The following is a 25,113-nucleotide window of genomic DNA, read 5'->3' as shown; positions in this document are numbered from 1 at the left end:
GAAAGATGGTGGGTGACATTACTATAGTGATCCCAGTCTAGCTCCATTACATTCAATAGTGAGTTGTGTTTGTGCTTCTGAGTCACTTTGTCTTTCATTCATGTTTAAGTTAGTTTAAGAATCAATGTGTGGTTTTCACATTCAGGTATTTTTACTGCTATATATTTTAACATATTTAATAGTTTTTTTTATGCTTTCATCCTGTTTTGAGCCAGTTGCATTAAAATTTCATTCCTCATACACTTGCTGTATACTGAATGAAAGCAAAAGTCTGCCTTTACCCCCTAACCTTAATTACTGCATAACCATGACAAAGACACTCTAACCTGAAGTGCTTTTTTAAACCAGGTGTTGTCAGTGTTTTGATGACTGAGTGACAATTTAGGAAGCTAGTATACAGGTGAGAGTGGGGAAAGCAAAAGCAAACATTTACTTTTTGAACGTTAAGCTTCCAGAGAAGCACAATTGAACCTTTAGAGTGGCGGTCACATTCCTAACCTGGCAGAGAGGTGTCACATTGTGCTTTTTAACACCATAATAATAAGCTGGCTGTAGTGGCCCCATCTTTCCCATCATGCCTGAGTGGACTGTACTCCACTGTCATCTGTTTCAGGTTTCTGTTTTAAGTTAAAGTTACTTTTAATTAAAGGACGTTGAGCCAGTTTTTTTGTTTGTTTGTTTGTTTTTACATATACAGTACATATACTGACCTCTTTATTTTTCAAGGAAATGAAGAAAAAGCCCTACTTGGTTAAAATCTTCACATTTTTCTTGTACCCATACTTGGACATTTTTTCCACCCATCTTAGCATTGCACATATCCTTAATATACTCGAATTACTGCCTGTGTAACAGCAAAAATCTTATAAACTAATATAATAATTTTCTAATTTTATAGATTCAGTGAATGAACAATTGGGCGAAGTTATTACAATTAACATCTGTAGCAGCAGCATTTTACTGTGTGTGTATTTTACAAATGGTATACATACAAATGCAGTTCTTTTCATTCTCACAGTATTTTCCTGTATACTCACATTTTGGTGATAGTACAGAGCAGAGTCAAAATGAGTCATGGTACTAACCAAAGACAGATATTCGTAATTCATGTAGAGTACATTGGTAAGTTTACATATACAGATAAATGACAAATATTCGAAGGTTAAGCTTCTCAAATGTGATGAATTGCAATTTGTATCATAAAAGATAAGTAAATTCAGTAAAATACTGTCACCTGTGTAAATCTATGAATGCCACTACTTTAATATTTCACAGATAAAATAATTAAGCTAAAAAAAAACTGTTTAATAATAATGTAATAGCACGGATGAAGTCTTATCTCTGTGGCTGTCTAAATAGAGCCAGAAGTAGCCGAATTTAACTGAAATAGGAAGATAAAGCACTCCTTGTAGGGAGAGCTCAGATAACCTTTAAGCTGGCAAAAATAAATTGGTGTTGAGTCTCAACTGAGTTTCCAATAATGAGATACCCCGTCTGATACCCTGACATTGCCAAGAAGCTACGATATAATGCTCAATGAGCATGAATCCAGTGCTGAAAGTTAATATATTGTGCAGCGATGCAGTGCGTGCTTTGGTAGTTAGAGAAAAGACTTTGACGGTGATCCAGCCAGTGACCAGAAACAAAAATACTGCGTTCAGTTTACTAATATTGATTTTCTGGCTGCTGTGCTTTGAATTAGTTTGAGATCAAAAGCACTTAAGACAGTTATACTGGCAGAGATAGTAACATGTCTTTTCTAGGTCACATTAATGTGGTGGTTCAAAAAGAACTCAAAGTCCAAGACTTTATTAACAGTATTGAAGTAAACAGGGGGTGAAAGTTTCAGAAACCAGAGAGCAATTAAACTACCAAAGGCAAAGATCCAGAAAAAATGAAAAACCAAACAAGAAAATATAACAGGAAAAATTAGATAAGGAATGGTCAGGAGTTTGTATATTCAAGGGAATAACTGGATGACTGAATTCAAGTGATGCATAAAAGAGAGCAAATAAACAAAGAAGAGAAATTTCAAAATACAACAGGAAATGACTTAAAGAACACACTAAATATCCAGAACTGATCACAGGTATATTTCTAAGAATATAGTTTAAAAAACTGATATTTGGATATGGATCATGTGTTTCCTTAATGTTCAAAGAGATGAATATGATTTATTATCAGATTACATAAGGATAATACAGAATGAGAGCTTTCTTTTCCGCATCTCCTCACTGTTTGTCTTGACTTTGTAACATCTGTTCTGTTTGATTTCCATGAAGGTTTTCATTGTTGCAGGATTTTATGGCATACGGTAGTGCACTTACTGGCATTTGTATCTCTCTGATGCCCTGACCGACTGATTAATGCAGGCTGATGTCTGTTGATTCCATTTGCCAGAAGCAAATGGATGCACAAAGTCAAAAATTATGTCCAAAGTCAAAGAAACAATATGAGTGATGGGCAAAGAACAAGCAGTGGCATAAATTTAAACAAAATTAAAGGGTAATATATGCTACTCTACATTTAAAAATATGTATTTTTCATTACATTATTGGCACAAATATAGAATGCAAGGCTCCTAGGAAGCAATGACATGCTACATGCTAACTTTCTAATATAGATAGATAGATAATGACCTCCCTCTATCTCACTTCCCTTCTCCTGTCATCCCAGTGCTGTTTCATGCTCTAATTCCTTGTGACATGTGGTCTTCATTCAAATCTGTGCAGTTTCATTCATCACTCCCCGTTAACCAATAGGAAAGCTCGATGTTAGCAATGTCTGCCCACCTCTCTCCTCTGTCTCTCCCAGAACAAATGCATACACTCTGCTGCCGTCGACTCCTTTCTCATTCGTGCATTTTGCCTTTCATTTTCATACACTGGTCTGTGCCCTTCAACCACAGTGAATGAAGTCAGCGCTGCAGAGCGAACATGGTGTCAGGAGCCGTATGAGGAGAAAGATGAATAGACGGAGAGAGCAACAAGGACAGTATGTACAGAGAATAATTGGCCGTGCTGCAGGGCAGGCGAAAAGGAAGCTCAAAAACTATATCTGCATTCAGACAGGGTTTGACGGACATTTAGGACACACACACTGATGCACATAACAAAGCTGAAAGAACCACTTAGTGAGTCATTGTCGATGGCAGTTTGAAAGGGACAGACTTTAAATGTAATGTACCGGTGATGTTCTCTGGTGGAGGACGGAGTTTTGTGGCAAACAAACAAATATCTTTTTTAATGTGCAAGAGGACTTTCATAACAGTGTGCAGTGTTTTGGAAACTGAGGCTTCACATAAATGCACAACACAGCTTCATCACATTTCTCTTACTGAGCGGCTCCACTTGAGCAATCAGTTGACTCACTGTGCTGCTTAAGATCTCTTTTCTATAGAAACTGAAAATACTGAGAAATACAGGATATTAGTATTTTTTTGTTTGTTTTTTTTTTTTGCTAAATTTTTGAGCCACCATTTGTGTCTTTGTATTTCACTTTCACAAAACCAGACTGTCTTGTAATAATTTAAAGTGGTTATGGGTAATAGTTCTCCGGCCTTTGTGAAGGTCTTTCAGCTGGCTGCTTTTTCAACTTTTTTCAGTCAGGCATGCCACGTCTGCCATATTCAACCTAATCACAGGAGTGTCATGTCATTAAAATGCTGCAGTACAGAAAAAGTGACAGATTTACTATCACATGCTCAACTGTACAAGCTCTTTTCCAAACAGTCAGGGCAAAAACTGAGATCATAGAAAAGCCAGTTTTTGAGTGAGGAAAAATGTTATCTTCCATCTCTGTCTTCTCAGGTGTGTGTATGTATATGTATGTATGTATATATGTATATGTATATGTATATATTTATATATTATGCATGCGCAATCCTTTTACAGCCAAAGCTCCATTCAGCATCCTGTGTCTAATCCCATTGTTGGTCAGCTTTTAGCCGTCAGAGGTGAGGATGGAGCTGAGATGGCCAGAGGACAGGCCTTAGAGGTCACAGGCCCCAACAAGGTCAAGGTTTACTACATGGACTATGGCTTCTCTGTAGAGACTAACATGAAAAATCTGCTGGAACTACACAGAGACTTTCTTTCCCTGCCCTTTCAAGCTATATATTTGCTATGAACAACATCAAATATAGTTACCATAATGTCTGTCTGTGCTTGTAAATTTAGGCATGCTCAAAATTCTTATGTAATACATTTAATTTTGAATTTCAGAGTACATTTTCTGAGATACTTACAGGATATTATGCCACATTGTACAAGATTGTGCAAAAGTCGTGAACCACCCCTCATTTCTTTGTAGTTTGCTTCAAGGATTCTGAGTTTCTTGTCATTTTTAAAAGTGATTTTTGCACACTGGCTACTTTTTCACTCGTGTTTAACTTCTCGCACCCGACCATTTTCAGAAGAAGGGACTCATATTTATGTGCTGCAAATTCTCGTTTCAAACCAAAAAAAGCACACATTACTTTTTCACAACCAGCAGTTTTTTGTCTGTTTATTATATTCGTTTGCACAGATGTATGTGAAAACTAATGTATCATCCACTCTATTATTGTACATATAATGCCTCCAAAATCCAGAGATATAATGAGCCGCCTCTTTCATGTGTTGAGCTGAAGTGAGCCCCTGGAGGATTAACTTTGTGCTGCTTGGATAAAAGATTTCCTCTTACAGATGAAAAGGAAATGAAAGTGGGTGGGGAGGGGAAAAAAAGACAGAACGGAAGAGTAAGAGCAGTTCAGAGGCAAAACGGATAAAGAGTAAAGGGGTGAAAGAAAAATAAAATAAAAAGAACAGGACAGTGGACATGACGGAGGGAGGAGAAGGAGGGGAAGGACATTCAGCAAAAATGAATGCAAGTAAAGAAGGAAGGATGTTATATTTAAAAAGCAAAATACAGTCAATCAGCGATCAGATTTTGTTCATGCAGCAACATCACTGTGTGAAAATATCACAGTGATGTGGGAAGTTTGCCGAATCTCTTGACAGATTTTCAAGTACCTACTTTTCTTCTCTACCCCTCCAGGTTTAACATTTGTAGTTTCTAGTGAAGTTACTGAGTGGATTGCTATAAAAATCGATTATACATTCATCGAATGCTATAACACAAATATCTGAAAATATGACTTTTCCAAATATTTAAATGAAGACAGGATTTGGTTGTATTGCAGGCTTTTTTTCTCTCTCTTTTTTAATGATTTGCAAATTGATATTAGCACATAGCTTAAATTTGCCCTATTCCCATAAAACCTCAGTCATGCAGGCCTAGAGACCAGTTAGTGACCCTTTATGAGAAATTAGAAATATATTACATATAATCATTGTACTACAAGTACTCTACCCAGATCATGCTAAATGCTAAACTTTCTGTTATGACAACATATTTCTCATAACAGCATTTTAAATCAAGATATCTCATATAAATGGATCATGACTTGAGTGGAAGAAGGAAAAGTAATAGATTTTCATCTGATTTTTCAATATCAGGAAACCAATATAGCACCATGTGTAATAAACATAAACAATTATAGGAGTGCATATGTGGAGATTTTTTGCTCATAAGGGGAAAACACTTCCAATCAGACCCTCAGATAAGATCTAATGTCTCTGATTGGGTTAGACGGCAAGCAAGAGCTTCATATCCTGTAACTGTAACCAAATTAGCGTGACTGTTTTGTGGTTGTTGCTGTTGTCTGCGTATTTGTAGTTGTCTTTACAAAGAAGATACATGTTTTTCAGCAGTTAAACAAATATATACATAGAAAAATTCCAGTAGTATGAACCGCACAGTTCTGCTGCTTTATGTCTCAGTTTCATACAAGGTGTCCTTTATGGCTTTACTGAGATGAAGCCGTCTCTCTGAACACCTCGTTTTTTAACTAAGATTATTGTAGTATAATTTACCCAAGCATTGATAAATGAGTGGTTATTAGTGCCTAGTGCCAGGTGAAAGAAAAAGCAAAAAGCCAGTGAAAAAGCACCTGAACAGTAGGCTGGAAAAAAGCTAAACCAAGTGCAAAACACAAATGGCTAAAAGGGAGACAAATCATGGCTGCTGCCATCCCTACAGCCTCTTTAAGCAAACTTTTTAGCTCCCTATAATCAGGCTAAAATCTCTCAGCTGCCAAAATTACTGTAACCAGTGTGTCAAGACACCTTGCTGTACATAACGGTGAGACACAGGAAGCATCTGTGCTTTCCAGTTCTAAGTAAGAGTAGAAACATGCTATACAAGTACCAGTCCATTTAATTTGTGCCATGTAAGTAGCCCTGGTTTTACTTACATGGCACAAAGCTGGGCAGCCAACTGCTCACAGACATGGAGCTGCACATACAGACAAAAAATACTTTAGGGAAGGTTTTTCCTGCAGGGGACATACGAATCACTTTCGAGAGATTTTCTTTTCTTCCACACGTTACCGTTTGTCGGGGAAATCTCCTAATTTATTCCCTTATTATGATCATTTTGAGTTTCACTGTAGCAACTGCGGAATATCACCTCATTATTACAGAGAAAAACATTCACAGAAATGTGTTCATTTCACAGTATGAACTCACCACGGCACATAACGTGTTCAAGATAACAGAGGAAATGGAAACCAGTACGCACGCCACCACGATCAGATCAAGAAGAAAATATGAAAGAACACATGTAACCAAATCTGTAATTGACTGAACAGATCTGAGTGCTGCAGAGTAGAGTGCGGGGATTTGTATGATCAAATGGGGGGGGGGGTCTAAATATAGGATACTGCTGCATGATTTCCTCTGCTAGGACTGGGATTCACCCAGTTGAGAAAGAAAGAGGAAAGGAAAGGAAAGGAAAGCTAGGGCCACACATTACAAGACAGATACAAGGAGAGATGTAAGCTTAGTCACATGGCTCTGCATCCATCCCCATCCATTACAACACAGTGGAGTGCCAGCAGCACAGTAATCTCTGAGGATCTGTCTATTAATGCTGGCCAGTGAACAATCTGTCTATGGACTCACCATGCTATGAGTTGTAGTAATCAGCATCTTCGGCAGGTCTGTCAGAATGAAATCTCATATAATCCTGGCCAGGCTTAATTCCGACTTTTGGCAACTGAGGATGATTTTCTGCCAAACAACATGTCTTTAAGTGTTTTTTCACAATACTGTTGTCCACTGTTTTCTGATATATCTCATTTTGGGGGCTTTTTTCCCCATTTTTTGTTTTCCCTATTAATAGTTAGTAAGTAACTCATGTGTGTTTCATCTTTAATGATAGAAACCCTATTTTTGTAGTGGGGTTTGCAATGCAGTTTCATAAGAAATTCAAGCTCTGATGCAACCAGGTGCCATTCAACTGTGATCAAAATGCAAATTTTCACAGATCAATACATGTTGTGTAATTCATGATCCATGTGAAAGCAGCAGAAATTCTGAAGATACAACAGCACAGAGTTACACATATTAGCACAATTCATTTATGTAATACACCAAAATTTGAGAGAAAAAAAAAGTCTTATTCAGCAGCTGGTGATAATAGACTCATCAACCAGGTCAAGGTTTTGCATGGGCTTTTAATGTGGGAGACAGAAAGCGGCAGAATAAAAGAGTTTATTCATTTTTTCTTCATATTATGTGCCTGTGGAACTTTTTTTGAAATTGATGCTGATAATGTATTTTAGATTCATTTTAATCTAGCGTAACAGAAACCAAGCCTTTTTAAGCTTGTGAAACTTTAGACTGAACAATTAAGGCCTTTAATTTACTGGTTGTCTTTTTTTCATTGTAACCTTAATTTTAAGATTTTATATATAATACAACATGACAAAAAAAAAGCTTTAGCTTTAAATAACTTTAAGATGGTCTCACATTTGATCCTACAATACTTTGGTATACAATAGAGTTCTGATATTTAAAAGTAAGTAAGATTGTGTATTTACTTTTTACCATGTTGGACATTAATTTCTCATTTTTCCTTTTATGGAGAAGATGGAGTGACAGTTTTTTTATGATGTGCAGAAGTACTAAAGGCAAAATAGTAAGTTCACTTAGTCTACTATACAAATAAGATCAGGTACAACCAAAAAGTATACTTACCGAAGAAAAGTGGATTAAAATTAAATAACCTTAAATGTTCTTTCATTTTAAAGCACCATCTTTGCACTTGCCCAAATGCAATATATCGTATTATTTTATTTGTTATCTTTTTTTTCCACATCTATCTCTATGGTTTAGCCCCACAATAGACTGGCCACCTCTCCACGGTGTCCAACCTGTCTGTGTCCCTGAAGTGAAAATTTAAGAAAATGGATCGATGAATTTTATTTTGTTTGATAGTCAGTTTCTTAGAAATCATAGATATCTAAAGAACAAAAAGGCCCACATGCAGTGTACATCTTTCTGTAAGGCAGGTATGACAAACCCGTTTTTATATTGTGGGCCACAACAGCCCGCTTTGATTTCATTTATATAGCACCAAATCACAACCGTCACTTCAAGGAAAGACCAGTTAAACTCCCATTCTGTCGGTATAAGGAAGTTTAACTGCACATTTAATTATTTGAAGATATCACTGTATAAGTATATATCTGTCAGCATGACTTGGGTTTAAGTTGTAGGAAATAAATGTGTAAGCTCACACTCAAAACCATGCAGTGGACTAGACTGGAGTCTTTGCCTGGCTAATTCTGGCCCATGGGCCTTATGTTTGACACCCCTACTGTAAAGGTTTACAAACCAAGAATGTTTGAGATGGTTAACCTAATCTACAGCAGTGTACGGGAGTGGCTGTACCTCAGGTGGTAGAGCAGGTCAGCTACTAACCGGTTGGTGGTTCGATCCCAGGCTCCACCAGTCTGCATGCCAAATATCCTCGGGCAAGATACTAACCCCATGTTGCTCTCCGATGCATCCATCGGAGCGTGAATGTGTATGAATGTTAGATAGTAAGCACTTAACAATTTAGAAAATGGGTGTGTTTGGGTGAATGAATTAGTTGTATAAAGCGCTTTGAGTGCTCAGAGTAGAAAAGCGCTATATAAGAACCAGTCCATTTACGACAGAAAAAATACCATGGAGAAAAAGGAAGTGTACATTCAACAAAATTGCATTTATATACATTTTGGCCTGTTTTGTATTTCCGATGCTTTTTTCCCCCTTTTATTTATATAGTTCTGCTCCAAATATATACTTTCCAAATGCAAAAACAAAAGTGAAAGATTATGCAGAGGAGAATCAGTCAAAATCAAATCAGTGGGTCTTATAGTTACAAGCAGGCCTGTCACTGTCACGTTTTCATTTGTGAAACAGAAAGGCTGTGAGTGACATCCAGTGGCTTGTCGTAGACTCCAGCCTGTTATAGAAGGACCCACCAATCAGCAGGAGGCGCTGTCACCATCCACATCTGTTCTTCTGCCGCTGACTTCCTCTCTTGGCTCCACACTCTTTATCTTTTTCTGCTCGCTCGGGTTTTCTTTCTCTTCCGGTTGTCGTCTGTTCGTGTGGCAGGTATCTATTTTCCCCACCTCGGGGACTCTTAAAAAATCGTCATCAATCTGAGTGTATTTCATATGTTTGCAAAGAAACAGACACTGATTTAGATGAGGGGCTTTCTTAATGATGGATCCATGGCAGTATTGTTTAGATGGGATCCCAAATAAAGCCTGAAAATGACGTTTAAGGCGTGCTAACGCTCTGTGTAGCAGAGCTGTAGCTTCGCAGCAGCTTCCGACCACCAGGCAGTCTTTCCAAGCACAGCCGCACAGTCATTTTACATAGTTTTTATTATTATTATTATTTATTTCATGTGTAGTGTTATATCGTAATTCTGTTGCTACCCAGAATTTTTTCCGACGGGCACAGCTGGTTGAAATGAATGAAGCATCGTTAGCCACCTGATGCTAATCCAATTCCAGTCAGTACTGATGCTAACTACAGATGAAGGTCTGATGCGCATTTCTCCCTCCTTTTCTTTACTTTTAGATTAACCAGCGTCGAAATGGCCAAGTCTAAGAACCACACAACCCACAACCAGTGTAAGTAACTGCTGAAGTAACTGGAAAGTCGTTTTAACGAGATGTGGTGCTGTTGCGTTAGCTTTGAGGTTTAGCTACATGCTTGTAGTCAAATATTGCAAAGCTAGCTGCTTTGTATTAATTGTCGCTCCTTTTTATTTGAACAGCTCGGAAACACCACAGGAATGGCATCAAGAAGCCACGATCACAGCGATATGAATCTCTGAAGGGGGTGCGTACTGTTACAGTTTTACATGGTTGTATCTTTGAAAAAAAAAAAAAAAAAACAGGTTTTGTGAACATGATCTCCAAGGCAAGCATGCAGCTCATGTTCAAATCCTCTGTAGTAAAGTGTGTTTTGTATAACTTTTGTAATGAAGTGAATAGGTAGGTAGGTAGGTAGGAGTGGGTGTTATTGCTTTAAAATGTAATATATGGAGTATTTCTAAATGTAAAACGTTGCATTGGCGCTTGCTTGCAGCAGCATTTACAGTTAGAATTAAAGGAACAGCGTTTTCTGTCATCCTTTTCCAGTGTGCTACTGTTACTAGTGACTTTCTAATTTGAAGAATGAATATTTTGAAATAAAATGACAGCAATAGTATTGATAGCATTATATGCAGCGACATAAGTTCAATGTGAGGACAAAAGTAGCCCAGGCAGTGTTTTCCCTGACAATTTCTTGTGAAATTATAAAATAGCTGTTTAACAATAACAAATGGTAACTCATCAGGTGTTGTATATCTGGTCAAGCTTTTTAAAGAGTAGTTTAAAGCCCTGTTTTTCCGAAATGTAATCACAATTGTAACTACTTACATCCATCATTTGTTCTTCCTAGAGTTGTGGTATTTATTTACATTTGGATCGCAGATCAGCAGCAGGGTAGCTTGATTTGATTCAATAGTGCTTTTGCATGAAGTAGCGAATACCAGTCAAAAAGACCGAATTTGTGAAGCAAGCTTTTTTTCTATGTTTAGCTGGAATAGTTTTTTGCGTATTTAAGTACTGGACCCTTATTAATTAAAGTTATTAATTTATTTATTTTCAAGTTGTTGAAGTAATTCCCTTTGGTAACAAATCATCTCTGGAGGGTGACAAGTGGTTCATGCTCTAAGACAGTCCCTACCTAGTCTCCTTGAGGTTTCTTCCTGTTGAAAGGAAATTTTTCTTTAGCACTTTTGCCCAGTGCTCGCTCATAGGGTGTTTGTTGGGACAGTAGGGCCTTTACCTTGCAATATAAAGCATCTTCAGGTGACTATTGTTCTGATTTTTAGAAATACAAGTAAAATAAATGCATTGAATTGAATTATTGCAAGCATTAGCAACGTAAAGACACACCTTTGCTATAGCAGTGGGCTCGAATCATCAGAATGTGCATTCATTAATTATTTAGCTACCGCCAACTCAAGCTAATTTATTAATTCCTTAAGATGGTTGCGTGCTGGATTGATGATTAATTCAGAGACCTGCTCCCAATCAGGCATAAGCACAGTGACATAACAGACAGGTTGGTTTGAAATTATACAGATAGGCCAGTTAATTGTCATATTGAGACTCAGTGTAATTCTTGTCTGAGAAACCTGAGAAATTACTGCATTACAACAAACAAAACAAAACTGTAACCCATCTGTTAATCAGAATATTCAAGTCAAGGCCCCTGCACCTGACTGTATAACTGTGATCTGTCCATTATTCATTACTGTAAATGCTGCTGCTTATGTGTGAAAATAAAAATGTCAGAGGTCTGTCTGACATCTTTTGGTTATTTACAGATCAGATTCTGTTGGTGAAAACTGTCTCTTTTTTTATTTGTAACATTTACTTAGGATCAGTATTTATTTACTTTTTTGTACATTAAAGAAATTGGATCACTGCTGAAAGACCTCCTTTTTATTATTATAATCTGGTTATTAAAGTGTGTGTGAATGTGCAGAGTAACAGAAAGGTCCTTGGTAATTTGGACTGTTGGATTAAGTAAGGTTTATCAAAGTTTCATTTAGATTAGCACTGTGTTTTAATACATGATACAAAGCTGCTAACATTACAGTCTATCCAAAGCTCTCTCTAACCTGTTAAAATGAAATAATTATTTTTGCATTGTGTTATTAAAGTTTATTATTTTGCGTCGAAGAAAACTTTCTGAGCTTTCAGTGAACCTGCTAACTCTGCTTGTTTACTTTGTTGCAGGTGGACCCCAAGTTCCTGAGGAATATGCGCTTTGCTAAGAAGCACAACAAGAAGGGCTTGAAGGCAGCACGGAAGGCCGCTATGGAGAAATAAGCAGCTAGCACATCACCTCATGTCAGAGTCCATTTTGTGTTACCATCATCGAAATAAAGCTATGCTTTGTTAACACACCAACATCCGATTGTTCTTTATTGAGGTTCCTGCTTCTCTCTGGTTCTATAGAATAAATCATGTTAGTGGTTATTAAGGGTTTATTTCTAATGTGTCTCTAGTTTGTTCATCAAAACTGAAAGTATGTAGAAAACTGTGGATAATGGTTGAGTTTGAAATATTTCAAAGATTGGGGGGGGAAACGGTTTTAATCAGGATAGATGAAGTTTGATTGCACAACCTCAATAGAAATGAGATCTTTCTCTAGATTTCTAAAATCACTAACAAGCTGTGACAGAAATATATTCTAATAAGGAAGGGAGTTGAATAAATAAAGTTGACTTCTAGCTTCTTCCTTAATCCCGCGCAAAGATTTGAAACGCCATGAATGGAAGTCATGAAAGTGTGATATTACCATGTGAACACAAGAAAATCATTGCACAAGTGTTATCACATGGGTAATAACTAAAGCAATTCAACAGCATGAAGTGAAGTGATGGACCTCCTCTTGCTGCCAGAAAAGCTTCACTGTGTCTTGACAATGATATTTACTCATTTTGTGTTTTGATGATGTTGGCGGTCTTTAACATGTTTGACCCAAACTGCCCATACATGTTCAATGAGGCTGAGATCTGGTGCCTTTTACCTTAGGCACATAACTTACAGCATTTTCACATCTTTTGTGCCCTATCCGTGGCAGAGAATTGTTATTCCACAAAAAAACCTGTAGAGGTGGAGCCAACTAGAGCAAATACCCCCCCCCCCCCCCCAAAAAAAGAAATTATGCATAGAGGCTGAACTTAGATCTGTATTGCACTTCGTAAAATCTTTGTATCTTAGGAAGTAAATTTACTGAAAATATAGGGTAGTCAAAATGTTTAAGCTTTTTTTTTTAATTGAAAAAAAAAATGTTTAAAATTTGTGGTTGATTTTTAAACCTTTAATAGATGGCATATAGTCATAGGAATGAACAGAATAAAATATAAAAATAAAGAACCAAAGTGGGAACAAAATATAATTTAATCGTAGTAAAAGTTAGTAAGTAAAACAAGTAGATTAATAGCGTTTTTTAAAACACGAATTTCATTATTTAAAAAAACAAATCACTGAATTTGAAGATAAGATTAGGAGATGTTTTTGTGGAGTTTTGTTTTTGTTTTGTTGTTCCTGCCTATGTAATTTAGCGTTTTATTTTTATTTTCATGCAACAACGCTGTTTGCCGTCCATTAGTCGTCACTTCCGCTCACGCTCTGACTCCAGCTTGCATCATTTCTCGTGTCTTGTCAGCCGGGTGCGGACAGCATGTGAGTACCTGCATTCAAACTTAGTAATGGCCTTAATATGAAGGTTTGGTCGCAGCAACACTGCGCTGTACGGCTGTTAGTGTGAGTGAGCGACTGAACATAATTTTTAATAAACTTTGCGTTTCCTTCAGCTACAAGCTAACTAACTGAAGCGCCGACTTACTAGCTTAGCCGTCCAGCTAACAACAAGGAGGCGTCATTTCTCGGATGCGAACTGACTGCTGTGGAAAAGTGATTTATCAGATTTAATTATCACTTTGGTCAAATTTAGAGTGATTATATGTCGGAGGTAGAAATAGCATATAGCTAGGCTTGACTTTAGGGTTAAACATGATTCCTAAAACAAAAGGGACAGCATGTTTTGCTAAGAAAGTATTGAGCTCTGACAGGTTTTTGGCACATCAAAGAATGAGAGGCAGAGTTATTATAATTTTTTAGGTTTTGCTTTTAGTTTACAAATTGGTTTTGCCAGTTTCAGTTTATTGTTTGAAATGTAGATTTAGGCTAGTTTTTATTAGTTGCTCTGTTTTAGTCCTTTTAGTTAGGGAAGTCAGTACAGTGTTACAATAAAATACAGAGGTCTGTGAGAGAAGTTGACTCACAGTTTTGCATACCTCCAAAGTCTCAATAAACATGTCCTTCAAAGACTCATCAGGCAAATTGTGATTATTTATTTATTTTTTTTTTTTTTTACCAATCTAACAAATACTAAAATTACTGTAGTTTTGTATTGTTATTTTTGTTAACTATTTTTTTTTCGCATGCAGCTTTAGATTTTGGTTTTATTTTTAGTTAAGAACCTTTTTTAGAGGAGCGTGAAAGGCATTCATTTAGAAAATATGCTTACAGGTAGTCTCGTTAGGCGTTGGCTCAGTTTAGTTATTTGATCAGAAACTTTTGCGTCATGGAGTCTAAAAGTTTTTAACTTGAAAGTGAGATTTAATTATTCACTTTTATAAAATAGGGATAACTAGGGATATTTTAATAGGTGAACCTTTATAGTTCTAGTTTGTTAATGCATTAAAAAGAAAATTGTGCATGTGATGATCTTGGCAGGAAGCACAAACTATGATTCCTGTTCTGTGAGTGTATTAAATAACATTGGAGCTTTGTTTGTCCTCACAGACGCAATGGTGGAGCGGGTTCCTGAAAACATTAACTTTCCCTCTGAAGAGGAGAAGATTCTGCACTTTTGGAATGAAAAGGACTGCTTCCAGGAATGCCTCAAACAGTCCAAGAACAGACCCAGGTAAATCCAGTTGCAAATTTCCATGTTCTTCTTGTATCTGTATGGGTTTTCTCTAGGTGCTCCCATTTCCTAACGAACAAAACATATTTACACACAAGCTGTGAATAACCTAAGATAATACTGAAATTTGGTTGAAGTGTGTTTAGATTAAGTTAGCTTTTTGCTTGGAATGTGTTGGTTCGGACAATCTCCAGTATAAACGTCTAAAAATCCACCAACTCATTGTAAAACACTTACGAACAGTTCTTTTAAATGTAATAGTCATAGTATAGTCAATATATGACTTACAGCTGCTAACAATCTGTATTTGAGAGGATATTGTGAGGGCTCTATTGGTGCTTTTGAACAGCAGACATAATTTTGTTTTATCACTTTAATGCTGGGTGTTTTATAAGGATTGGTTTTAAGCGTTCTGGCAGCTGGTAACAGCCAGATAAAATAGTTGCATTTCCTGATTGTCCAGTTTTATTTGGCACCAGTGTCTGAGTCATCTGAGGTCCATTTGAAAAAACAAGGTCACCAGTGAAATCATTTTGGCATATTATGGTAATATAATATAACGTAGTGTATGGTAGTATAATATTAGAAAGCACAAATACTGTGTTATCATTGCATCACAGCTATGATGTTCTGGATTCAAACCTGATTATCAGCTGGGTCTTTTCTGTTTGAAATTTGCATATTCTTCTTGTATCTGTATGTTTGGTTTTTTTTTGTTTGTTTGTTTGTTTTTGGAGTCAGCTCCAGCCCCTCGTTGAGCTTGACTGGATAAGTGGTTAAGAAAATAACCTGTTGTTTACCTCAGGTTAAAACTTGGCTCTCAAAAAAAGTGTAATGAAAGTAAAAGTGAAAGTAAAGTGTAATTAAAGTAAAATGTAAATATTAGTGATTCATGCCACTCAGTGAAAGGCAGTTACACTTTCCATTATTCTTTCATAGCTTAGGATCATATCTGTGTTATTTTCATATTCATTCTTTAAATTTGACTTGCAAATCAAATCAGGAAGCTTTTCTCAATCTACACTCTTAAATAAAGTTAAAACATTTCTTTTCATCAGCAACTGTGAGAAGGTTATTTATGCTTTAATTACATGCAGACTGGATTACTGTAATTCATTATATGTTGAATTGAGCAAAACACTAATATCACAGTTGTTATTACTGGTGTGTCAAAGTGCAGCTCCTAGATTCCTGACTGGTACTTGGAAGGATGATCATATTTTGCCTGTTCTTAAATCGTTACACTGGCTTTTTGTGAAAATATTATTACTCATATATAAGTGCTTGTAAGGTAATGATCCAGGTTATGACCCACGTCGCTCACTTAGATATCTCACTCAGATATCCTGTGTCCCACATTGCTCACTCCAGCGATAAGCAGATTTTAGTAATTACAAATTCCTGATTGTCTCATATTCCTGACCGGAGATTGTCTCATACAGCCCAAGTCCAAAACTCTGGAACTGGGTCATGTACCTACTAATAGTATTTAAATACCAGCTGAAATCATACCTCTTTTTAGTAGCTTTCTCAGATTCTGACTTGCAGTGTCATTCTCCCTAATGTGTCTCTCTTATTATTTTATGATTTATTATTCTCTAAATATTAAAACTTTGTGTCTTTTCATTTGATTATTTTTATTGGGCTTAAATGATTTGTTTTTATTTTAATTATTGATAGATTTATTTGCTGTGTGCTGTATAAATAAATGTACAGCATGTTGCAAGTTTGTTTTACCAGTTAACAAAAATGCTGTTCCACATAGCAGTATTCAAGATTTGCAATTGCTACTTATCTCTCAAACCAGGTACACCTTCTATGATGGACCTCCCTTTGCCACTGGTCTACCCCACTATGGTCACATCCTAGCTGGTACCATCAAGGACATTGTTACTCGCTTTTACCACCAGAGTGGCTTCTATGTGGACCGGCGCTTTGGATGGGACTGTCATGGCCTACCTGTGGTAAGAATTTGCCATAGCTGTCTTTTTAATGTTTCAATTCAATGTTACAATGTGGTCTGTTAATATTTACTATTTGTCAAATCCTGTGTGTTTTATGTAGGAGTATGAGATTGATAAGACTTTGGGGATCAAAGGACCGGAAGATGTGGCCAAAATGGGCATTGCTGAGTACAACAAGCAATGCCGAAGCATTGTAATGAGATACTCCAACGAGTGGGAGGTGAGTCCAGTGTATCTGACTAAGAACAAAACACAGAGTTTACACTAAATAGTAGGACTAGGTTCATGTTGAATGTTGTGGTGAATTTCTTGGCATTTGTAAGCCTGCATAAGGAGTGACCTTCTAAAGCAGTAGTAAATATGTGTTACCTCTAAATTCATATCATAGAAATCTATAACAAATCGCCCTGCATATATTTACCATGGTAATTTGTTCTTTTCATTTTTACGTGTGTTTGTAATTGTATCTAGGCTTCAGTAAAGCGAATGGGACGATGGATTGACTTCCAAAATGACTACAAGACCCTTTACCCATGGTTCATGGAGACTGTCTGGTATGTATGTAAAAGGGGGAAAAAATGCACATTTTATAAAGACTTGTTTTGACTGCATGAATTGCAAAAACACGGTGTGGGGCTATGGAAGCAGGGCTCGCAAAATCGCTAGCCCGACGTCCCGGGGCTAGCGATTTTTCCAGTCGGGCTACCAAAACCTATCTCAGCCCTGCCTGTCGGGCTATCATAGGAAGGAAAAATATATGTCAATGCTTTTGCATTCTTTTGGAAATGTAGCTGGGTAATTATGTCATTGGCATCGATGAGCTACTGTCAATATGTGACATATTGAAATCGCGTTTGAATTTGCTGTTTTTTGCTTTCACTTTGCGATCGCACGAACTGTGTATAGAGAGCGGCAGTACTAATTGGTGAGTGACGATTAATTGCGCACCAATTCCTCTGACATTGTCTTATCATTCATTAGCTTACTATTCAAATGTGACAAGTGAAATCTCCCACAGCAAGCTTAAACATGTGAGAGGTTGATTGCGCAGAGAGTCGCTGACCGTTATGTGAGTGCGTGTGTAAAAGCAGCAGGATATATATTTTAGTTCTGCTGAGCCAAATAAGACAGGTCAGGGTGAAGAAGTGACAGCCAAAGAAAAGCTTACCACAAAACGGAAAAGATATGACAAATCAGACTATAAGGCAAAAAGAAAGTGCAGCTTTATGGTTTCATGTACAAAAGAATTTCTGTGGCTGGAATATGACAAGCTAAATAACCAGGGGTGCACATAAGTGGTCCGCAGGTGCGCATTCGCTGTCAAAATAAAATACGCGCACAAGATAAGAAGTTGCAACACGCGTTTGCGTACATAAGATTTTCTGGAGGAGGACAGACATTTGTTTAGAACTCTTAAAGATGTCGAAGAAGCAAGCTCCTTTAAGCAATTACTTTGGTGTTTCTCCACCTCCAAAGAAACGTCAGAAGGAGTCCGAATCGCAAAAGAAGCGCGTATTCTCGGAAAAGTGGTTGCAGGAGGTGAGCTGGCTTCAAACAAATGATGAACACACAGAAATGTGGTGCAGAATATGCCGTGAAAATCCCACTCTAGCGGACAAAAACAGTGTCTTTTATATGTACGCAAACACGCGCTGCAACTTCTTATCTGGTGTGCGTCTTTTACTTTGACAGCGAACGCGCACCTGCGGACCACTTATGTGCACCCCTGTAAATAACATAATGTTCTGCCGGGTGTGTTGTTGGTTTTCCCTCGATTTCTGAGTCGACAAGCGCCTTTGTTACTGGGACCAGTAATTTTAAGAAAGACCCCCATTAGAACCCATGAGAAATGCAAGAAATGCATTATTGCTCAGTCTGCAATATCTTTCCCAGAACAAACACCAATTGCAAAGAACATACTAAAAATCAACCTGAACAGCGTACTATGTTGCAAAGAGTGAACTACCACTGGCAAAATTTAGCAGTCTTTGCAAACTTCAAAAAGCAAATGGCCTAGATCTTGGTTCCACTTATCTTTTACCCGTGACTTCAGTGGAAATTTCAAATTCAGGATCTGACACAGACTGATTCATGGTCTACACAGTTTTACAAGTTCATAGAAATTTCTGTTCAATTAGAACCAAGTATTTGAGTTGATGATTGTAATTTCTATACAATGTTGTAATTTGTGTTTCAACAATTTTTTGATTCATGTTTTGTTTGAGTTACAATATTATACTTTAATGTATAATATTGTAAATGAAAAAAAAAAAACAGGAAAGAAAACATCAATAAAAAAATTGCTCTCTCTTTTATTCGGGCTACTTAAATTTATTTTGGGCTACCAAAAACTGAAGAGTCCCTGCCCGAAGGGCTACCAGGGATTTTGAAATTTTGCAAGCCCTGGGAAGGGTGTTTTTGGATTGGCAATGTGCAAATTTCTGAACACAAATGCAGCCAGTTTATTTCAACAATGAGCAGCAGAATCTACCAGGAGCAGTGCAAATCAATGAAATGCACCTGAAAGAGAATCTGTATATTCATGGGGACTATGTAGGGTCTCTGAGGTTTTGGGTAGCTGTTATCTGGCTAAATCTGACAGCTTGGGCAGAACGCAGGATTTATCCTGAGAGGGGGTGCTTTGTCATTAAATAAGACCAACACGCATGATGTGTGTCAAACACACAAACCATTACTTCATGTTAGGTCCTGACTATTCGGGCATTAAGTTGCAAATATATGCTGTACTCTTGAGTTTTTGGTTTCTTTTTCTCTGCATGGTTTGTGCAGTTGTTTGTTTTAGCCAACCGAAGTAATCAGACTGGTCTGGTTGCACCAGCTTCTGCAAAATCCCAAAATACATTCAGTGAGACTTGACCATTATGTTGTAAAATTTAAACAATTGCCTGTTGTTGTGTTCTATGTCAGTGTGATCCCACACCAATTCAGTAATGTTGTCTGATATGGTAAATGGATTCTTATTATAGTGCTTTTCTACTCCAATTGAGCACTCAAAGTATTTTGTTTTTCCATTCTGTGTTCTGATTTTTTTTTTCTATCCATCTATGCTTTTACTACGTGGGCAGTGTGTTTGGGATCATTGTAATGCTGAAAAATGAAGCTGTTGCCGATCACATGCTTTACTGGTGGTATTGCATGGTGGTGTGACAGTACTTTGCAGCCTTCATAGTTCAATCAATTTTGACAAGCTCTTCAATGCCACTGGCTGAAATGCAGCCCCAAACCATGGCAGAACCTCCACGTGTCTTACAAATCACTGTAGACACTCACTGTTGTACCTGTCTCCTGACCTCCTCCATACATATTGATGAGGAGAAATCCCCAGTTTGAATTCTTCACTCAGTCAGACCTGCTGTCACTGATTTTCAGTCCAGTTCTTGTGCAATTTGGCATACCCCAGGCTTTTCTCTATGTTTCCCCTCCTTAAGAGTAGATTCTTGACAGCCATCCTTCCACTGAGAGCATTTCTGATGACGCTTCAGTGAAAAGCAGATAGAGGGACAGATGCATCTCTCAGGTCCTGAGTCAGGTCTTTTGAGTCAAGATTTTTTCTTAAGGGCATAACTCTCAGATGGTCTTTATCTGCTATAGTAACTTTTTTCTTTTGTCCTCCACTTGGCAAGTTTCCATAAATTTTTAAGGACACACTTTACAGCATGCTGAGATACACGATTTTTCATCTAAAATTTGCTCTTTGCGAATCAAACCCAAACAGAAAAATTTCAAAGAATTTGAAAGAATTAGTTCTCCTCTAAGTTTGACATAACATAACATAACATAACATTGACAATAACAGACAACTTGCAGGTGTAAGAAACTATGACTAAAAGGCTTTTTGTCAATTTTTAACCAACAAATTATTGAGTTGACCTTGAATACCTTGGTGGATGCAAGTCATAATTTGAACAAGTAACTTTACCCCACTCTACACCCCTACAAAGTTTTATCAGAATTCATTCAAAACCTTTTAAGCTATTGTGTTTAAAAATAGAATATGCATGCAAACACTATGAGGTGTGGCTCAAGAGATTTGCACGCTATTGAAAATGAAAGTTATTTATGGATATAGAGCCCTCTGCATGTACCCTGCAAAAACTCAAAATCTTACCAAGTATATTTGTCTTACTTCTAGTCAAAATATCTCATTACACTTAAAATAAGACAAAATCAGCTACAAAGCAACATTCCAGTAAGCTATATGAACTTGTTTCAAGACAGTGAATCTTGAAACTAGAGAAAAACTAAGTAATTTTCACTTGTTTCATTGGCAGATTTTTTCACTTATTTCAAGTCAAAATATCTTGTATTAAGTGAAAAAGCAACATATTTAGCTTGTGTTAGGCAATTGTTTTCTTCCTTCAGATGCTCAATGTCAAGATTTCCTCTGTAACATTTAAATAGCCATGTTGAGGGCAGGAAATATGCTCTGTTCTACACATTTAGGTCTGTGAACAGTCAAAACAACATTGTGTTCACATAACATTGTGCACAGCTTTTGTAGTTTATTGCATATTAAGATAAAGGTAGAAGAGTGCAAGTCCCAGCTTTATGTATTTGCATGCAGTGCTTGTGCACTGTTATATATTGTAATACTTGCATCAGAATTCACTCTCTGGTGATAATAAATGATGCAGTTGATGCAAAATATATCAATAGATCCCCTGTGAGAAGTGAGGATGAGCATCCCTTTGCACTCATATTGGTTATTAATTAAAGGCTTTAGCAGGAAAATAAGTTTTGAAATTCATCAGTAATACAGCCTGTGGGAGAATATAAAATGGTCTTTAACTTAGCCTTCTCTCATTTCTTCTCACCACTGGCCCATGACCTGACTCTTTTCATAAATGCTCTGTCATATTTGATGAATGCTATGTGGGAAATCAATCTGAACGATTTTTAACTTTTACCAGAGAGATAAAGCTAACAATTTTATGTATTCATGTGTGAAACTGTTGCAATTTAACTTACTAGACACAGAATCTTTGAAACTTGTTGCGTTTTGTGGAGTTGATCTTTTCTTCTTTATTTTAAAATGTTTGTTTTCTTTCTCTCAGGTGGGTTTTCAAACAGCTGTATGACAAGGGTCTGGTGTACCGAGGTGTCAAAGTTATGCCTTTCTCCACTGCCTGCAACACCCCCTTGTCCAACTTTGAGGCCAATCAGAACTACAAGGTTGGCACAGAACATTACCTCTTTACATATTTGCTGGTGTAATGTAACACGGCTATGGTTGCCTCTATTGTAAGTGCAGGTACTGTACTTCTTAAAACAAAGTTGACCTTGTTTCTATGCTTAATGCTTGTCTCCAGGATGTTCAGGACCCCTCGGTGATTGTCAACTTCCCACTGGTTGAGAATGAGGATGTTGCTTTGATTGCCTGGACAACCACACCATGGACACTGCCGAGCAACCTGGCCCTGTGTGTGAACCCAGAATTACTTTATGTCAAGGTCAAAGGTGAGCAAAGAACATAGCACACGTCTTGTGCTACAACCAGGTACGCTACAAGGGTTGCTGTTTCTTCATTGCGTCATTGCCGTTATGCACCTCGTTCCTTACAATCAGTGGTTTTACACTTTTTTAACCCAGCCAATTACTAAATGCTACAGTAAAGAGGAGCAGGTCATGGAGAGATATGAAGAAAATGAGAGAAAATATTATGACAAAAAGCAACACTGTAACTGTAAAAATGTAAGCAAGGAATGCAGCAGAAAATAGTTAATCTTGTAAATTGGTAGATCAGTATATTTATTTTACCACTTAATGCATACTTGGTATTATCATTTATTGATAACATGACATATGTGGTCTTAATGATTGATACAGTTGAGTATAAGTGGAAGTGCATTCAAAAATGATTCTGTTTTATGGTGAAGGAGTGAGTGATTTCTCCCTGTGATGAATGCCAATAGACGTTAGTTGCTTTATCAGCAATTTAGCCTAAAACAGACTCGGGTAAGGAGAATTAAGAGTCTAAAGAACAAATGTATTAATTTTTTGTATCGTCTACTGTAGTGTTTCCCAACCTTTGGGAGCCACGGCACATATTTCACATTAGAGAAATCACACGGCACACCACCAAACAAAAATGTCACCAAAAGCATATTGATGATTTTTCTCCATGCACCAGGCATAGCGGTTTGTCCCCAGTATACCTTTTTTGCTTTCTTCTGACCACTACTCTTGCTAGGGCCTTCATCTGGGTTGAAATTTTCTCCAGGACCCAGGTCAGATTGACTACTTTTTCTTTTCAAATATTTATCTATTGCTATTACGCGCAGTGTTATCTCACTTGCAGCATGTCCTCTTCTGTTTACTGGCAGGTGGCAACCTATTTAATTGGAACAAGAGGTTGTACTGCCCTCTAGCGGAAGAGAATGTAATTGTTCTGCCCATTACTCACACAGGTCGCTTAGAGCAGCGGTCCCCAACCCCCGGGCCTCGGACCGGTAGCGTGAGTCGTTTGGTACCGGGCCGCGAGAGTTGAGGCTCAGGTGTGAAATGTATGGTTTTCAGGGTTTTTATCGGTTTTCAGTAGGGCTGCACGATTAATCGTTAGAAAATCGCGATCTCGATTCATACTTATGTGCGATCTCATTTCCAAATGACAACGATTTCAAAAAAAAAAAAAAAAGACGACGACGATTGTACCGCATTTTGATCTGGGACGTAATCTGCATGAAAACAAGCGCTCACTCTTCCTGCTCAACAAATGACAAGGGCGGAGCCTTATATCACGTGATACAGAAGCTGTGCTGTGATGCTCAAATTGGCAGGAAAAAACAACGGAGAACACGTCAGGGATGACGAGAAAGTGACAGGAGAAAATCCGTCCCGGTCAACCACCCAAACATCAATAACGGGAACCTTATACAGCGCTTCCCTATACACGTCGAACTCCCGCAGGCACAAAGAAATTACGGAGGCTATTACTTATCACCTGACCAAAGATATATCAACACTGTGCAAAACGAGGGATTTAGGAAAATGATCAACACCCTAGACAAACGCTACACAGTGCCGTCCCGCAACTATTTTTCTATTGTTGCACTACCTGCTCTATACACGCAGTGTCGAGCAACGGTGGAGACGGAATTTCAAGCAGTACAACATTTTGCGGCAACAACAAAATGTGAGGCATTTATTGTTTTTATGTGTATTTATTGTTTTTATGTTCAGTTTCAACTGTTACGAAGTTGATGTGCAGTTAATAAGTGCAATAAATATATATAATATATGGAAAAATATAATATATATATAAATATAAAATATAAATATAAACTATATATATATAAAATATATATATAAATAAAGAAAATCGTGAGAGAATCGTGATCTCAATTCTAAGCAAAAAAAAATCGTGATTCTCATTTTATGCAAAATCGTGCAGCCCTAGTTTTCAGCGTTATTTTGTTATCGTTTTATCGTTAACTCGGTTTTCCTGGGTCTTTTCACGTGTGTTATGAATAAATCTTCTTTTTTTCAGTACCGGTACTAGTTTTATTTTGCTGTATTTATCCGCGACACCTTAAAGGCCAGTCCGTGAAAATATTGTCGGGCATAAACCGGTCCGTGGCGCAAAAAAGGTTGGGGACCGCTGGCTTAGAGTACCAATCAGGTGAAACCAGATAATCTTCCACGGTACACCTGATCATTTCTTGCGGGACAGTGGTTGGGAAACACTGATCTACTGAATGCATATAAATTCCAGTGGCACTGTGACACATTTAGTTTATGGAACTGTTAACTGCACAGTCTCATTTTGTGACATTAGCAGTATACGGCATAGCAATTTTAGCATATGTAACCTTCAGCTGAAAATTTCTCTCACTCTTATCATATCGCCATGATAGAATCATGGAACATGGTGATTAAAGGCAGCTAAGGCCAGCTGTGTTTAGTGAAGTTGTTTCGTAATCTAGCCAGGTTAAATGAAGAAAAAAAATAACAGCCACCTTTGTGCTGCTGAAAACTCTAGCTTCAGGCTTGACATACCACGCTAACCCATTAATCTTCCTTTGCAGTGCACCACTCAGGACAACTAGTTTTGTTAAATGATAGTGCTTAAATGCTGATGCCTGAGGCAAAACTTTTCTGACTGAAAATCTTGTTTCCCTTGTGGCTTTAGTGTTTTGGACCACAGTATCAGCTGATAGATGTTTGTTTTCTTTTAATTCAGAAAGAACAAACAAGAACAAATTAGCTGAAGAGGAGTGCTGCCTTTGCAAATTGCACCCGTA

General features: G+C 37.4%; 2 protein-coding genes across 2 annotated transcripts in view; both read left to right on the top strand.

Annotated features, from left to right (window-relative positions):
- The first annotated feature begins 9,415 nt into the window (after positions 1 to 9,415).
- On the top strand, positions 9,416 to 12,358 carry rpl29 (ribosomal protein L29). The gene is made up of 4 exons (XM_063473010.1): positions 9,416 to 9,491; positions 9,966 to 10,018; positions 10,165 to 10,229; positions 12,185 to 12,358. Exons 2-4 carry the CDS (start codon positions 9,982 to 9,984, stop codon positions 12,275 to 12,277), a joined length of 195 nt encoding a protein of 64 aa, XP_063329080.1. The 5' UTR covers positions 9,416 to 9,491; positions 9,966 to 9,981; the 3' UTR covers positions 12,278 to 12,358.
- Positions 12,359 to 13,581: 1,223 nt separating this feature from the next.
- iars1 (isoleucyl-tRNA synthetase 1) overlaps positions 13,582 to 25,113 on the top strand; it is a 60,208-nt gene continuing 48,676 nt past the window's right edge. The window contains exons 1-7 of the mRNA XM_063473984.1: positions 13,582 to 13,639; positions 14,765 to 14,888; positions 16,696 to 16,852; positions 16,953 to 17,072; positions 17,324 to 17,406; positions 21,928 to 22,045; positions 22,183 to 22,330. Of these exons, the coding sequence (XP_063330054.1) occupies positions 14,770 to 14,888; positions 16,696 to 16,852; positions 16,953 to 17,072; positions 17,324 to 17,406; positions 21,928 to 22,045; positions 22,183 to 22,330 (745 nt within the window). The 5' untranslated portion in view covers positions 13,582 to 13,639; positions 14,765 to 14,769. The remainder of the gene's footprint in view (positions 13,640 to 14,764; positions 14,889 to 16,695; positions 16,853 to 16,952; positions 17,073 to 17,323; positions 17,407 to 21,927; positions 22,046 to 22,182; positions 22,331 to 25,113) is intronic.

Source organism: Pelmatolapia mariae, linkage group LG5, assembly GCF_036321145.2.
Source record: "Pelmatolapia mariae isolate MD_Pm_ZW linkage group LG5, Pm_UMD_F_2, whole genome shotgun sequence".
NCBI classification, from domain to species: domain Eukaryota; kingdom Metazoa; phylum Chordata; class Actinopteri; order Cichliformes; family Cichlidae; genus Pelmatolapia; species Pelmatolapia mariae.
Note: the sequence above shows the minus strand (reverse complement) of the source record. Positions and strands in the feature narration are given on the sequence as shown.